This window comes from Podarcis muralis, chromosome 5 (genome assembly GCF_964188315.1).
Source record: "Podarcis muralis chromosome 5, rPodMur119.hap1.1, whole genome shotgun sequence".
NCBI lineage: Eukaryota > Metazoa > Chordata > Lepidosauria > Squamata > Lacertidae > Podarcis > Podarcis muralis.
Window position 1 is genome coordinate 18614080 of NC_135659.1, and position 16260 is coordinate 18630339.

The 16260-nt window shown below is 41.9% G+C and overlaps 1 protein-coding gene across 1 annotated transcript in view; it reads left to right on the forward strand.

Annotated features, from left to right (window-relative positions):
• The window catches only part of CDC73 (cell division cycle 73), a 109666-nt gene that overhangs the window by 8405 nt on the left and 85001 nt on the right, over positions 1-16260 (forward strand). The window contains exons 3-7 of the mRNA XM_028732528.2: positions 2604-2673; positions 3323-3385; positions 3473-3525; positions 4821-4909; positions 9869-10085. Coding sequence (XP_028588361.1) covers positions 2604-2673; positions 3323-3385; positions 3473-3525; positions 4821-4909; positions 9869-10085 — 492 coding nt within the window. The remainder of the gene's footprint in view (positions 1-2603; positions 2674-3322; positions 3386-3472; positions 3526-4820; positions 4910-9868; positions 10086-16260) is intronic.

Below are 16260 nucleotides of genomic sequence, written 5' to 3' on the forward strand. Positions count from 1 at the left end.
CTGCTCCTGCCAACCTAGCAGTTCGAAAGCACATCAAAATACAAGTAGATAAATAGGTACCGCTCTGGCGGAAAGGTAAACGGTGTTTCTGTGCGCTGCTCTGGTTTGCCAGAAGCGGCTTAGTCATGCTGGCCACATGACCCGGAAGCTGTACGCTGGCTCCCTTGGCCAATAAAGCGAGATGAGCGCCGCAACCCCAGAGCCGGCCACGACTGGACCTAATGGTCAGGGGTCCCTTTACCTTTACCTTACAAGGAGTGGAAGCAACTTGATCATCACTCTTTGTAGTTGTAATTTTAGATAATGGCAAGTATAATTGAGCTTCCCCTATTCCGTGGAACAAAAGCCAATCACTTTGTATTGTGATGCTGTTGCACTTCCCTGCCATAATAGCTATTTTAGCCTTATGGGCTGTAACCTTACATATTGCTGTCTTACATTTGATTTTTTTCCTGCTTGACCTGTGCTTTTGTTGCCTTACGCTGTTTTTTTAAAAAGAAAGATTGCTTCAGAATAAGTGTGCACAGATACACTCCCAAGTTCTTCACACTTGTGGCAAAACATCTCTTAGAAACTATAACTTTTCTCTACAAATTCAGAGAAATGTGCAGAGCTATCAAGAACTGATGACCATAAAAACCACAACCCAACCTGAGTATCAGCATCACTAAAATAGTGAGGGAAAGTGCACATAGACTTTGTGACTTCGTGTATATTTTGGTATTGACAGCTGAAGCTAATGGAATATCTTTAAAGTCTTGTTTCAGAACTATTACTAAGCTTCTTATAGCTTAATTACATCCTAGTCGTACTTACTTGAATGGAAATGCCATTGAGCTCAGTGAGATCGAGTTGGAATTAAATGTAGGTTTTCAGCCTTAGCAGAAGAAACCACATCATTCTCCAGTGACTTAATATTAATTCTAATATTGTATTCATTTAAAAATTTATAGACTGCTCACCTATAACAGGTAAAATAGCAATTAACTTCTACAGTATGATCAGCAGACAGTAATTAAAAGGCTTGAGGAAATAGTCTTAAGCATTCATTTGAAAGAGTGGATTGCTGGAGCGTGCCTTATCATGATCAGTAACAAATTTTAATGTGTTAGGAGTATTATTGGTAATAAATAATTCTGCATTTATTGTTACCTGCCCCAAGGCATTTGACAGGCAAAGACTAGAAATCCAGATGAATCCTAATCTGAATTTGAAGGATGGTGATTGATCATAATGTTATTTTTGTTATGTAGTAGGTTACTGCTCACATTTTACAGATAGGAAGTTGATCAGCGAGTGAGTTATACTAAGACATTCTGCAAGTTTGTGGCTGATCTGGGTTTTGAACCCAGACACCCAGTTCTTGAGTAACTGGCTAATGTTAAATCATTAGCCATAATGTTCTAGTCACTGCTGCGTTCTACTACTTCTGAATTTAACTCTTGTAAGCTTCCTCCCCTCCTGCAGTGTACTATGAAAAGCTTTAACGCCATGTAGCTGTTGCTCCATCCCTTACTTTACAGAAAAGTATAAATATTGATAAAATTAGTAATCAGGTCCTTCCCGTGTGTGGCAGATTAAATGAAAAGGCCTTTAAGTAGAGCGAGATAAAATTATTTATGGGCCTGAGGGCATCTTTCCCCACGTGAAGTGCTAACATTGCACTCTATCTAACCATGCTAAAATGACAGCAGGTTCCAAACAAGTGTCATAATAGCTTTCCTTGCGTGGCTCTGATCAAAGTATATATTGCACGCATATTTGTATAATAAAGCTCCACCAGCAGCTACTTCTGTACAAAGAAGAAAGTGGGTGGCATTTAGAAGTGAATTATCTCTTGCCACATTTCCTCTCCAGCTTTGCCTCTGAACCAGCAGCTCTTCCTTCCCTACCTGAGGATTTGCAGGTGCATATTCAAAAGAGGCGGGTTAAGCAGTGCTTGCTCCCACCCCCCAATACACTTCAATTTGCCTTTTTCCAAAAGTTGCTTTCCTTGGAAGAAGCAGGTGCATGTAATAACATAGCACCCAAGCCACCACTGTTTGCCATGTACACTGAACGCTACTGTGTTAATAGCGCTGACGGAAGACACAGTCCAGCTGCAGTGCAATAATTGTTGATACTTCTGCAACTGGTGGAAGCACAGCAATTTGTAATCCCATAAGGCCCTATTCCCTCACTGGGAGCTGCTGAAGCTATTTTGACTTGTCACAGTTATGCAGTAACTAGGCTCTTGGTGCAGGCATGGCTGGGACTTCCTTGTACTTTTAGTGGATTTTTCAAATCAAATGTTTTATTAACAATTAGTCTGTTGCTTTAAACTGTTTTAAGTCTATTGTTATAAATTATGAAGCAGTGCTCTCCTAGTGAATCGGATTGCACTCGACCAACCATGCTAATATTCTGTTCAGGTGTGGATATTATTAGCATTTTCAAATCCTGGGGGAAACCCTGCCATGTGGCATTTTATTGAGAAGCAGCTGTATTTGATGTTCCGATTAACATTTGAGATAGGCTTCACACCAAACTGTCGACTTTGGGTTTCTTTTGAAGCAAACACATGTATGTTGCTGTGTCTCAAGGCTGTATTTTCATTCTTTTAGACTGAAAACATTCCTGTAGTAAGAAGACCCGACAGAAAGGATCTGCTTGCATACCTAAATGGGGAAACATGTGAGTTAAAAGTTATTTAACTGTTTCATGTTTTCACTAATCTCTTTTTCCTCCTTGGTCTAAAAATATAGGCTGTAGCCACTGCTGCTGTGATGTTTGTGTAATGGGACTTCTCTTTCTCTGCTCTCCTTAGTTCACCCTCAAAATCTTCTCCATAGGGTTGGGGGACCCTATTGAGCAGATCTGGGGAGCACGAAGGGGCTTCGGGGGGAGGAAGTGAAGGGTGATGATCTTGGATTTCATCAGATGTTTGGAGGCCTTGTACCTCTTTCCAAAATGAATCTGAAGCTTAATTAGTTAACCAGATAAGCTAAAATGAAGTCTAGATCATGTTGTAAATAGGGTATGTGTGTGTTTACAAAAAGAGAATGATTGGTTGCCTGAGTCTCTTGGAAACAAGCAGCACAAAGACCTGAATAAAACTGTTGTCATGAGTGTCAACCAAAATCACCAAATAGGGAGCTGTCAGTGAAATTCTTATTGGGGGATGCTGCTCACATTAGTTACTTTCTGACCAACCAAAGCTGCAGCAAGCAAAGACATTTCTTGTCGATTTTAGCATGGCACGGTTACTTTGGGGGCTTGTCTATTTTATGTTTGTATATCTTAAAAGCATTCATGATTTATTGATCTTATTGTATATTTTTAGCAACATCATCGAGCATAGACAGGAGTGCACCGCTTGAAATAGGTCTTCAACGATCTACTCAAGGTATAATTTAGTTCTCAAGTATTACAACTGCACACTTTTTGAAGGGCTGCCTCATTCATGTACGTTAATTGCCTCTTTTTCTTGTAGTTAAAAGAGCAGCTGATGAAATACTAGCAGAAGCAAAGAAACCAAGAATAGAGGTAACCTAGTAATATTTTTCCCGAAACAAAGTGGGTTTACTTTATCTGTCTTTAAAACAATTCAGAGAAGAGCCTGTATTCTCATAATGCTTCCCACTGATATTCATGATAGTTGGAAGGACTGAGTCCTTGTAGTCTCTGAGTTAAGGATTCTAAATGACAAAACTTAGAATGTAAAAAAAAATTGTTCAGGGTCATGCAAATGGCTTGTGCTAACTTTCAGCTTTTTGATTTGCTTTTATGGATGGCTGATCCCATGCTATATTAAAAACAAACTGCTTTTGGAACTCTCCTCAGTTTTTGAAAGCAGTTTTTACCACACAGCATTGGGGTGAAGAGGAACTACTGATTTAAAGAAAAAGCAAGCTTAAAGCTCACATAAACTTACAGGACTTGTTTCACAATACTCTTTGTGATCATATTTAATATTTGGGAGAGCTCAGTGGAGAACTCTGTCCAGTAGTTTGTGAAAGGTAAAGCATGAACTGTAAGCCATGTTATGGAAGAAATAATTGGTAAACACCACTCCAAACAGGTTTTTTGGTGTGTAGGGACATTAAACTGATTTTTTAAAAAATAATTGAATGGGTAACATAAAACTGGCTGGCAAATCTATACTATTGGGGAATAGGGCTGGACAATACCTTGCTTTCAACAGTGTGCTTTGCCACCAGCTAAACATCGCAATATACTCATATATTTCAATTTCTGAAATAAGGATGGAGCTATGGCTGTTGGCTGGCTTCACGGTTTTTCCTGCATTGGGATTTTTGCCAGTGCCTGCTCTTGTGACTTGCTGCCCCCCTGCAGGAAGCAGAGGACAGCTGAGCTGGCAGAGTTAACAGCGGCTGCTGGAATTGAGGGAAGCATTACCTGGCTTCACAGTTTCCCCTACATTATGATTTTTGCATTGCACGCACTCACACATGCATGCACAAACACACATACAAAATCATTCATAACATATTGTCAGGTCAAAAATTATGAAACTGATATCGTGATATGGACTTCAAACCAGTTTTGGATGACATATTGATATATACCCCAGCCCTACTGGGGAACAGCAGTGAACAGACATGCCACGGACAACCAATGCAACTGTACAGGCTTTATCTAAACTCCCTGATTTCAGTGGTTTGTGGACTTGGACTCCTTGTGGCTTTTGGGGCTGACGAAATGTTTCCCAGTTTGCTAAGGGGTAGCTTTGGGTGGCCTGTGCTGTAGTTTCTCTGACACTTGGCTTATCCTTGTAGGAAGCAAAAAAATATTCTTAAAAACACTGCTCTTCTTCCTAGGATGAGGAGTGTGTGCGGCTTGACAAAGAGCGGCTGGCAGCTCGACTGGAGGGCCACAAAGAAGGCATTGTGCAGACGGAGCAGATCAGGCAAGTCTTGCTTTGTTTCTGATAACTGCTAATTCAAGAATTGTGATAATGCTCTTGACATGTAGGCCTTTCTAAAATGTGACGCAGCAAAAATGGCCAACCATTAAAAAAACGTTATCTGCGGTGTAACTGCAGGGACAGTGTGAGATTTGTTGCTAACTTTTTCATGGAATATTGTTAATAGGAAAATGGAAATACTCAAGAGAAGTAGTCAGTGTTTAATGGTATCTTGTAGAAAAGGCACATGGACTTAAAATGTAGTGCATCTTCCATATGAAGAGAGAGCCTGGCATTCTTGGTGTTCCTGCTACTGGCTATGCAGCCTGATCTTAATCACGTTTACTCCAGTGTTGTAAATCCCACAGAATTCAGCGGGACTCATTTTTAAGTAAATAACGTCGAGCTGCAGCCTGACACCTGGAAAACTGGAGAATTGCTGCTCACCTCTGGGCTTCTTAGCTTCATTCCTACACCTATAAAATGGAGCCAAGGAGATTTAGGATTTTAAAGCTGGTGAATTGTTTGTGCTGTTTACAAAAGAGAAACTCAGTATTTTGAGATTAGAAAGAATCTATAGGTTCCTGGTTAATTCATGTAACTCAGTTTGACCACAGTACAGAGTGTTTAGGTATAAGGACTTACTTTAGCATATCCAAGAGTCCATGTGTCCCATATAGGAAAGCACCAGACAGGATAGGTAAATTTCCCAATCCATCTCAGTGGATTCCGTGATACCAAGGGCAGAAGATTTGCAAACATACATCTTTTTTCCTAAAGCTATATTCTTCACCTACACATTAATTATATATATCAAACCTTTATTGCATTAGCAAACAGCCATAGCAAAATAAGACAATACAGAAAAAAAAAAGACAAACTAGAGACAAGCAACCAAGCAAAATTCAGGCGATTTTGCTGGCGTAGTGACATTTAAGTTACCCGAAGACAATAATGCAAAGATATAGTAGCCAGCGCCAAAAACTAATATGCGGATATATATAAAGCACAAAATGGCCCCAGAACAGACTCGGCATATTGAGTTAAAAGTAATAAAAGAATTAAAACAGGTCCAGGTCTAGGGCACGCTACCCTGTCAGAGTAGCCCTGAGTTTCAGAGCCTGCACTATGAAGATTGCCACCCCACGTGAGATTTGGGGATTTGCGTCCACAAGAAGCGATTTCAAACAGTCTTCCTTAGATGTAATGGTGGACGGGATTAAAAGGAGGAGCTTAGATCTTATTGGCTCATAAATAGGGCAGTAGAAAAAGAAATGTATGAAGTCCTCTACTTCATTCATTGTGCATGGACATAGACGCTGGGTAATAGGGGTCTTAGAGTAAATCCCCTGCAGGAAGGCCGTGGGTATAGAATGGAAGCGGGCCATAGTAAACGCTCTTCTCAAATTGGGCTCCGTCAGGTCTATCAAGTAGTTGGCAAGTGATCTTACCACTTTCACTTTAGGGAGCCACATGGAGAGGCGAGCTGAGGTGGACTGTGCCCGGTCCATGGCCTCGTCTCTTGTAAAAATCCAGGCCCGGATTTTATGTTTGTCCCAAGAGGACAGTGAGTCAAGATCTGGGAGAGAGTAGCGTGCAGTAATAGTCACCATGGCCTTGGACCATTTATTGCTTTGAGAACACGTTAAAAAGGCTTGCCTGGCTAGTAGGGAACCTGGGGCATTGATTAATTTACAATAAAAGCTAATAATTCTAATGTGGGCTCTCGCAACAATGGAGGGGATACACATTAATTGCAAAACACAGGATAGCAGTAAGAAGTACGCTGCCTTTTTTGTATAAAAAGGTAAAGGTACCCCTGCCCGTACGGGCCAGTCTTGACAGACTCTGGGGTTGTGCGCCCATCTCACTTAAGAGGCCAGGGGCCAGCGCTGTCCGGAGACACTTCTGGGTCACGTGGCCAGCGTGACAAAGCTGCATCTGGCGAGCCAGTGCAGCACACGGAAACACTGTTTACCTTCCCGCCAGTAAGCAGTCCCTATTTATCTACTTGCACCCGGGGGTGCTTTCGAACTGCTAGGTTGGCAGGCGCTGGGACCGAGCAATGGGAGCGCACCCCGCCGCGGGGATTCGAACCGCCGACCTTTCGATCGGCAAGCCCTAGGCGCTGAGGCTTTTACCCACAGCGTCACCCACGTCCCCCTTTTTTGTATAAGAAGCTCATAAAAATTGCTTAAGAAATTGCTGTTTCCTGTTTCTCGGGCAGGGGGAGAAGTGTTGCATGCACAGCTGGGTGAAATCAACAGTTTTCCAGCAAAAAGGAGGAAGTATTCTTTCACATTTGTGTGTGAGAGAGACTTATTTATGGTTAAACATTGTTTCAGGTATAATTTTAAATTGCAATTCAATTTGTATTGAAGAAATTACTCGTTTAGCAATTGTTCTGAGGTCAGGGATCAGATCATTGAACCTGTCATTTGAAATCCAAGAGCTGTGAAAGTCCAGGAGGTCAAGGCCATTTTGTCTAGCACTAAGGCAGCAGCACCAGTCTTAAGACTGTAGAAAAGGACAACTATTTGTACTGTGTTTCTGGTTTTTCTTAGGTTTGTATGGAAATCCCCCCCCCCCCCCCAAGTTTTCCACTTGACAAAGGGAACTCAGAGAAACCACACATAATGTGAAACATGAGCTTACCGTTGCATGCAAATACATACATTGGCTGTGTTTGTATGTAACAATAAGTGGCACGTCATTTAAACCATGGTTTGTTGAACAAGCCAGGATTCAGCTCACAGACATTCAAACAAACCATAGTCTGTTTCAGCTAATGTTGGCCTGTTGTCTGTCTTCTCTCTCGCGCGCACCCATGCTACCCACAGCCTCTCAGCTGCTATGGTGAAGTCATCTGCACAGTGCACAGAACTGCCAAGCATTATTGCTTCACCATTACCATTGGCAAGAAACACTAATGCATTCCTCCAAGAGTATCGGTCACTTTTGCCACAACTTTAAGAAAGAAAAAAAAAGTCCTACAGTATTTCTTGCTTCCCTCTTTCCCTTGTAGGCTTATTAGCCCACTTTGTTAATCATTTCCTTCCAGTCTACCTTAACTAGTGTCTTTCCTATTCTGGCCAATCCTTAAATAAGAAACCTTTTCCCGAATACTAATATTTTACTGTGGAGCAAGCACAATAATGGGTACAGTGGTACCTTGGTTTAAGAACAGCTTAGTTTATGAACAACTTGGATTAAGAATGCTTCAAACCCGGAAGTAGGTGTTTTGGTTTGTGAACTTTGCCTTGGAAGCAGAACATGTTTCGCTTCCTGTTGAGAGTGTTCCTTTTGTAAACTGAGTCCCCCGCTGCTATGGGAAAGCACGCCTTGGTTTAAGAACTCTTTGGTTTAAGAGCGGACTTCCGGAACGGATTAAGTTTGTAAACCAAGATACCACTGTATTAGCGATAACTTGAACCCTTAGGACTTAAAAGGAAGCTGTTGCAGAAACAGAGTTTAGAGGCAAATGGTGGTGGTTTTAGGTCACACTGTACTAATTGCATCTGATCCTCTGCTAATATAAGAAAGAGTGCTTAGGCGTGGATAAAAGTTCCTATGTCCCTGAAAAGAAAAACCCTCACAAGAGCTTGCCAGTGAAGAGGTGTGTGAGGTACAGCCAGCTATGCAAAGTACAGTGGTACCTCTGGACGCAAATGGGATCCGTTCCGGAGCCCCGTTTGCATCCTGAAGCAAACGCAACCCACGTCTGCGTGGGTTGCAATTCGCCACTTCCGCGCATGCGTGTGACGTCATTTTGAGCGTCTGCACGAGCGGCGAAACCTGGATGTAACACGCTCTGTTACTTCTGGGTTGCCGCGGAGCGTAACCTGAAAACGCTCAACCTGAAGCACATTTAACCCGAGGTATGACTGTAATATTTGTGAGCTTTCTGCAAGTATCAAGCCTGGTGAGGCTTGCTGAATGCACCAGTCAGTTGATCAGCATTTCTAGCAAGCCTGCTTTGGGCAGGAATTGGCTGCTGTACAGATGAGGAACTCCAGAGTGCAGCCAATCCCACTAGGGCTTTCTGTCACTGCCAGTCAGCTGACTTGTGTTAACAGGAAGCATCACTTTCCAACAATTGGGAGCACACTTTTAGGCTTCTGATTTTTCCTTTGCCGCTGCATCTTTACCTGCCCCACAACTGATGTCTCATGGGATGTCAGGTGTGGGGCAGGTGGGTGTGGTTTGGTGATAATGGCCTTGTGGGCAAATTGGGCTTCAACTGAGGCCTCATTTGGCCCAGTTGCTGGAAGTTCTCACTCTCTGCCTCCTCCACATCCCCCCACCCCATGAGCTTAAGGACACAGCATAAAAAGAAAGATGATTGGGAGAGACAAGGAAAAAAGCAAGTTTAGGCACTCATTTTTTGTTACAACTATCAACTGGAGTGGAAAGAGTTTTAAGGAGAAGATGACCCAAAAGATGCTGATCTCTCATATTATCCGCATACAGTGGTACCTCAGGTTACAGATGCTTCAGGTTACAGACTCCGCTAACCCAGAAATAGTACCTTGGGTTAAGAACTTTGCTTCAGGATGAGAACAGAAATCGCAGCATGGCAGCAGCGGGAGGCCCTCAGGTTAAGAACTGTTTCAGGTTAAGAACGGACCTCCAGAACGAATTAAGTTCTTAACCCGAGGTATCACTGTAGTCTTAATGCTCACATACATAGTTCTAATCTGTAGCTTAGTCTTATGTCTGAATCAGATAACAGTGTCTGGAAGGAAGGAAAGAACGAAAGAAAGAAAGCCAAACTTGGCCCTAGGGCTGTAAATTAGTTTTATCTCAATCTCTCAATATTGATACTTTTGAGACTTTTACAGTAAAACCTTAAGACCATGATTTATTGAGCTTGAAGATTTATGTGGTTTATCACTGCGACATTCATTTTATACCGTTGTTGGTATAAAACGCTGGTTTGTAACTCTGCTCAATCTTTTCTAGATCCTTGTCCGAAGCCATGTCTGTGGAAAAAATCGCTGCTATCAAAGCCAAAATCATGGCCAAGAAAAGGTCCACCATTAAGACTGATTTGGATGATGACATAACTGCTCTTAAACAGCGAAGTTTCGTCGATGCGGAAGTTGATGTAACTAGAGACATTGTCAGCAGGGAAAGGGTATGGAGGACTAGAACGACCATTTTGCAAAGCACAGGCAAGGTAAGGACTTAGCATATTTGTGTCCCATCAACTGACAGATGATTCTATGTCTACCTTTGATGTTCAGTAAGAACAACGGTCATTTTAGAGTTTGAACGTAGTAGTGCAAATACATGTGTGTACACATAGCAGACCAGTCCTATGCGTGTTTTCTCAGATGTTTGCAACTACTGTATGTTCACTTGTACTTTCCCCACATAAACATGCATATGGCTGCAGAGTAAGAACTGTCAATATACACCTCTGCAAATTTCCCTAGAAATTGCTTGTTTCTCAATTATTTCTTAGTCTCAATCATAGTTGAACCATGATTTGGTTGTTATCGTATGCATTTATTCATATCCTAACACTCTTCAGAAGACACACCTTTCTTCTTTTTTAGCTTTTTGGTCTTGCTTAACGTCATAAAATGACACCAGAGTCTATAAAGTATGAAAACCCCTAAATGTTTTACCTTGTCCTGCTCCTACAGCTGTTAACTCTTCTAGTTCAGTAAGGTACCAATGTTTTGCATGGTAAGTCTTAGGCCAGTACAATCCCTCCTCCTCCAATCTGATTTGAGACTGGATTCAGTGATTCAGATCAGCCCTGAACTGGGACGATCTGGGCACAACCCACAAATCCTTTAAAAAGAAAAAAAGAAAAATTGTGTTTCTAATACTATTCCATATATGAGAAGTAAACGGGGGAAAATACAAAGATCACAAAAAACCTCTGAAATAGAAAATAAGTAACAATTTTAAGATTGTAAAACATAAACTGAAAACCAGAAAGTATTCCTCCTCCAACTTCCCATCCTCTCCTTCCATGGTTCCATTTCTCTATTCTTTTTTTCGCATTTTCTTGGTTCGCCCCATCTATCGCAACTACAGTGGTACCTCTAGTTACGAACTTAATTTGTTCCAGAGGTCCGTTCTTAACCTGAAACTGTTCTTAACTAGAGGTGTGCACACAATTTCCATTCTCATCCTGCGGCAAAGTTCTCAACTCGAGGTAACTCTTCCAGGTTAGCGGAGTTTGTAACCTGAAGCGTTTGTAACCTGAGACGTTTGTAACTCGAGGTACCACTGTACTCGCATACACATTAGTTTTTTCTTACCATGCTGGAAATCTCACCATCCTGCTAGGTTAATTGTTTGTTTATAATACTTTTCATATATTCAATAAAAAAATCCAGTCCTCCTTATATTTCTCATCATTTTGCTTTCTTATTCTAGTGGTCATCCCTGCTAACTCTGCATATTCTAACAGTTTAATATGCCATACTTTTGTTGGGATCTTGTCTGTTTTCCATTTTGGGGCTAGTAATACTAATGCAGCTGTTGTCACATAGAGGAACACTTCTGTTGTGATTAACCCCAGCAGATATGCTTCTGGGTTTTTAGAGAAGGGTTTTTTAAACATTTTTTTTTTAGGTATCATTTCCCAGTATTTTTAAATTATACTACATGCCCACCACATGTGGTAAAATGGCCCCTCTGCTGTCTTACATTTCCAGCAATTGCACGTTGATGACCCACAAATCCTGATCACATTGCAAGAGGGGGGGAAACCAGAAATTCCATTGACTTGCATTGTAAAGCCAAAATGGCTATATTTTGCTTTCCCCCCCCCCCCATAGGTGCATGAAATTTGGAGATATGGTAATTCATCAATAAGGGATTAACACTTCAAAGTTTCAGATGCTGGAGTAAACATGATTAAGATCAGGCTGCACAGCCAGCAGCAGAAACGCCATGCTATTTATTTATATGGCGTGTGCACTATATTTTATGTTCGCGAACCTTTTCTACAAGGTATCATTGATTACTGACAATTTCTTTTGTCTATATCTATATTCCTGTTAACAGTATGTTATGAAAAACGAATTTCACACTGTCCCTGAAAGTACATTTCAGACTACACTGAGTTCACGGTTTTCAAGAGTTGGCCATTCTTTTGCCAGTACACATCTCAAAATACATAGAAAATGTATGATATGTTTAAACAAGCTACTGTACAAAAGCCTGACGACAACAGCAATACCTTCTCTGTGATCTGAACTGAAAATGCTTGTTCCAAACTGTGACTCAGTGGAGGTGTGGTGACGTGACATAGGCCTGGCCCATACCTATTGGAAAGGTTGCAGAGGAGGAATCTCTGCCAAGTGTTTTAGAAGAGTGGTTACTTGACTTGCCCATTTGTCTCGATGTGCAAACAAATATGCACATGTTGAATTTTGATGATTGTGGGTGCAGAAAGAATAAAGCAGGATGATGGTTTTATGTAACACTGGAACCAGGATTTCATAGATTTGGTCATGAAGTTCCAGATGCTTTCTTCTTTGTCTCATCTTGAGCATGATTTCTCCCTTGTTGGGAATTGTATGAGTTTGGTTTTGTCTGCCTCTGATTTTAAAACAAAGCCTGTTATGCTTCTAAACTGACTGTGTTCTTGAAGGTAAATATTAAGACTCTACTACCTGCAGTGATGGGACATGGGTGGCGCTGTGGGTTAAACCATAGAGCCTAGGACTTGCCAATCAGAAGGTCGGCGGTTCGAATCCCCACAATGGAGTGAGCTCCCGTTGCTCGGTCCCAGCTCCTGCCCACCTAGCAGTTCGAAAGCACGTCAAAGTGCAAGTAGATAAATAGGTACCGCTCTGGCGGGAAGGGAAAGGGCGTTTCTGTGCGCTGCTCTGGTTCGCCAGAAGCGGCTAAGTCATGCTGGCCACATGACCCGGAAGCTGTATGCCAGCTCCCTCGGCCAATAAAGCGAGATGAGCGCCGCAACCCCAGAGTCGGTCACAACCAGACCAAATGGTCAGAGGTCCCTTTACCTTTACCTTTACCTGCAGTGATGCAGCATTGACTTTCAAACAGTGCAAACAGAGTGACATTCTTTTTTAACAACAACAACAACAACAACAACAGTGTTGTTGTTGTTAAAAAAGAATGTCATTCTATTTGCACTGTTTGAAAGCCAGTCTGAACACTGGGGAAATCTCTGGGGGACTAGTGCTGTGTCTGTGAGATGTGGCTTTGAATTTACTGTAAATGCCCGTATGCTGTAGTGATTAGAGTGTCAGCTTAGGAACAGAGATACCAGGGTTCAAATCCCCACGCAGCCATGAAGCTCACTTGGTGACCTAGGGACAGTCACTGCCTCTCAGCCTAACCTACCTCAGGGGATTAAATGTGGAAGTGGGGGGGAGGGCATGTATGCTATGTTGAGCTCCTTGAAGAAAAGGTGGAATATAATTGCAATTTTAAAAAATAATGAATCTTTTACTGCATATGAAGCTGCGGTTTTGCCAGGATCTATGACATTGAGGTCTTGCCACTCTAATCACTGTATCAAAAACAAAATGTATGCCAAAGAGCAAGCTATGCTGCTCATGCCAAGCCACAGGAGTTTGAAATATTGACATGTTGATTCAGATATCCTGGCAGCAATGTCTACAATTTAAAGACCATGTTCTGAAGAAGGAATGTTGCAGGGTCCTTGATATATTCTGTTTTTGGTAGATGTGTATTTTACCTTAAACTAAGACCGCTGTGGTCTAAACCAGTGTTTCCCAACCTTGGGCCTCCACCCACCACTGGTCTTGCTAGCTAGGGATGATGGGAGTTGTAGTCCAAAAACAGCTGGAGGCCCAAGGTTGGGAAACACTGGTCTAAACCACAGAGACTAGGGCTTGCCGATCAGAAGGTCGGCTGTTCGAATCCCCGCGACGGGGTGAGCTCCTGTAAACAGCGTTTCCCTGCGCTGCTCTGGTTCGCCAGAAGCGGCTTAGTCATGCTGGCCACATAACCAGAAGCTGTACGCTGGCTCCCTCGGCCGGTAAAGCGAGATGAGCGCCGCAACCCCAGAGTCGTCTGCGACTGGACCTAACGGTCAGGGCTACCTTTACCTTTCCTTTAAGACTTAAAACATGGGAGAGTGGAAGTTGGATCAGGACCAACTGATAAATGAGTCTGGTTTGTAGATCACTGGCCACTGTTCTTATCTGTTTTTTCATGATAGCAACAGAAGGATGCTCCTCCCTCTTAATTTAGACTTGACCTGGGAAAGATCCATGGTTTTTGATTTGGAAAGTAAGTTCCCTCACCATCTCCCCTAGTTATTATTCTGTGCTACTTTGCCCTGGGCCACCTATTTTCTACTTGGTGAACTCTCGTTTCCAGTAAAAAGAAAATTCTATAAAGCTGAAGTCTGCCCACCCCTGACTTAAACTGTTAGTAGGACAAGATATTTTAAATGTCTGGGGCAAAGGTTTTGAAAGTAAGCTGAAATTGCTTTGCACAAAATGTACCAGTACATGGTAGGTTGCCTGCAATGTGTCCCTTATTTGGTAACATCTAGTGGCAAGCTCATCAAATGATCAGAATGTGCACTGAAATACTGCTATAATGATGGAGTACAAGTTGGGAAGTGTTGGGCGCTGCTTGCGTCAGTATATCCACATTATTTCTGACAAACGTTATTGTGGCGTCTTATAGCAGAAATATATCATAAGCGGTCCTGGGGAAGGGGCAAAGCAGGACAGGTTTTTTGTGGGTAAAAGGTATAGCCAGTGAAGTGAGGAATTGCATTATGATATGGGCAACCATAAGCATAGTTAAGGTTAAGCACGAATGAACTGCATGCCGGTGATCACTGCTCAATTGTGAGTGGCAGTGGTTGCTGTTCATGGTTTAGTGAAAGACAAACCATAAGTTGGGTTCAGCTGGCAGAACAAGCAAAGAGTGGGGATATTTGAGCAAGGTGTGTTTACACCCTCAAATTGCTTAGAATTTGGAAGCTATAAAGTTGCTAATGTATGAAATATATTTTTAGAGAAAAATTAAAAATGATCAGCACTGTATTACAGTGGTACCTCAGGTTAAGTACTTAATTCGTTCCGGAGGTCCGTACTTAACCTGAAACTGTTCTTAACCTGAAGCACCACTTTAGCTAATGGGGCCTCCTGCTGCTGCCATGCCGCCAGAGCACGATTTCTTTTCTCATCCTGAAGCAAAGTTCTTAACCTGAAGCACTATTTCTGGGTTAGCGGAGTCTGTTACCTGAAGCGTATGTAACCTGAAGCGTATTTAACCTGAGGTACCACTGTATGTGTTCCTCTTTTCCTTCTCTTTTTGTATTGTTGCTTTTCCTCTTTCTATTACTAGCCTTTGCTCCTAATTCCATTATTGAATATTTGGGCCTTCAGGGGTATACACACGTTATTCATGGCTCTCTAGGGCAGTTCCCTTTAGAATTTGATCATTGTAGCTTTATCCAAATTCTTACCCTTGAATACTAGACTTCATTCTTTTCATTTGTTAACTGGAACATTTCAGATGACCTCTAACGCACCCGCAACATTTTCTTTCTCGTGTCAGTAAGCTTAACCTTGTTTCGCTGCAGTGCCTGACGGTGAGTTAGTTTGTTCAAAGAGAACTTCATTCTCAAAGCAGTCTCTGTAGTAGCTAATAATGCAAGAATTCTGAATTCTCAAAAGGCCACCCTTATAGTGAGGGTGCTGGGTTGCCTTTTAAGGTGCTGAGTTTTTTTCAAATCCACTTTGTAGGTCTGCATCTCAAAGCTCTAAGGAATACAAAAGAAGAATCCCCTTTCTTCTCCTCACAGACAGTTTTCTGAATGAGCACTAGATGGTGGTCTTGTTCCACACATGATAAAATTATTCACTTGATGGAGTCTGAGAACCAAAGGAATCAATGTGCACTTGGAGCTCTAAGAATGATTTTTCCTTCTGTGAGCTCATTCCAATGACAAATTTCAATAATGTTAACATGTCCAACATTTTGAGTTAGGAGTCTCATGCATGTTTAGAGCGAGGCAATTTGACGACCAGGGAAAAAAATTCAATTTAAATCATTGCTATAAATTAAGTTTTCCAATCAGCATATATCCTGAATAAAGTGCATGAATTAGTTGCTTAAGCAATGAAAGCATATTGGTATGACACTAAATAGTCTTTATTTCACCTAGGAGTCCACAAATTCTGACTACTAGCGCTAACCAGCTTGTGGGCCTCAAGCAATTTAATATTTACATTTCAAAACAGATATCTGTTTCACCAGGCTATGAATAACTCAACCTTTATTTAGGTCATGGGTTTTGAGGCTTTGCCAAATTCAGATATTTTGGACTACAGCTCCCATCATTCCTTGCCATTGGCCATGCTGATTGG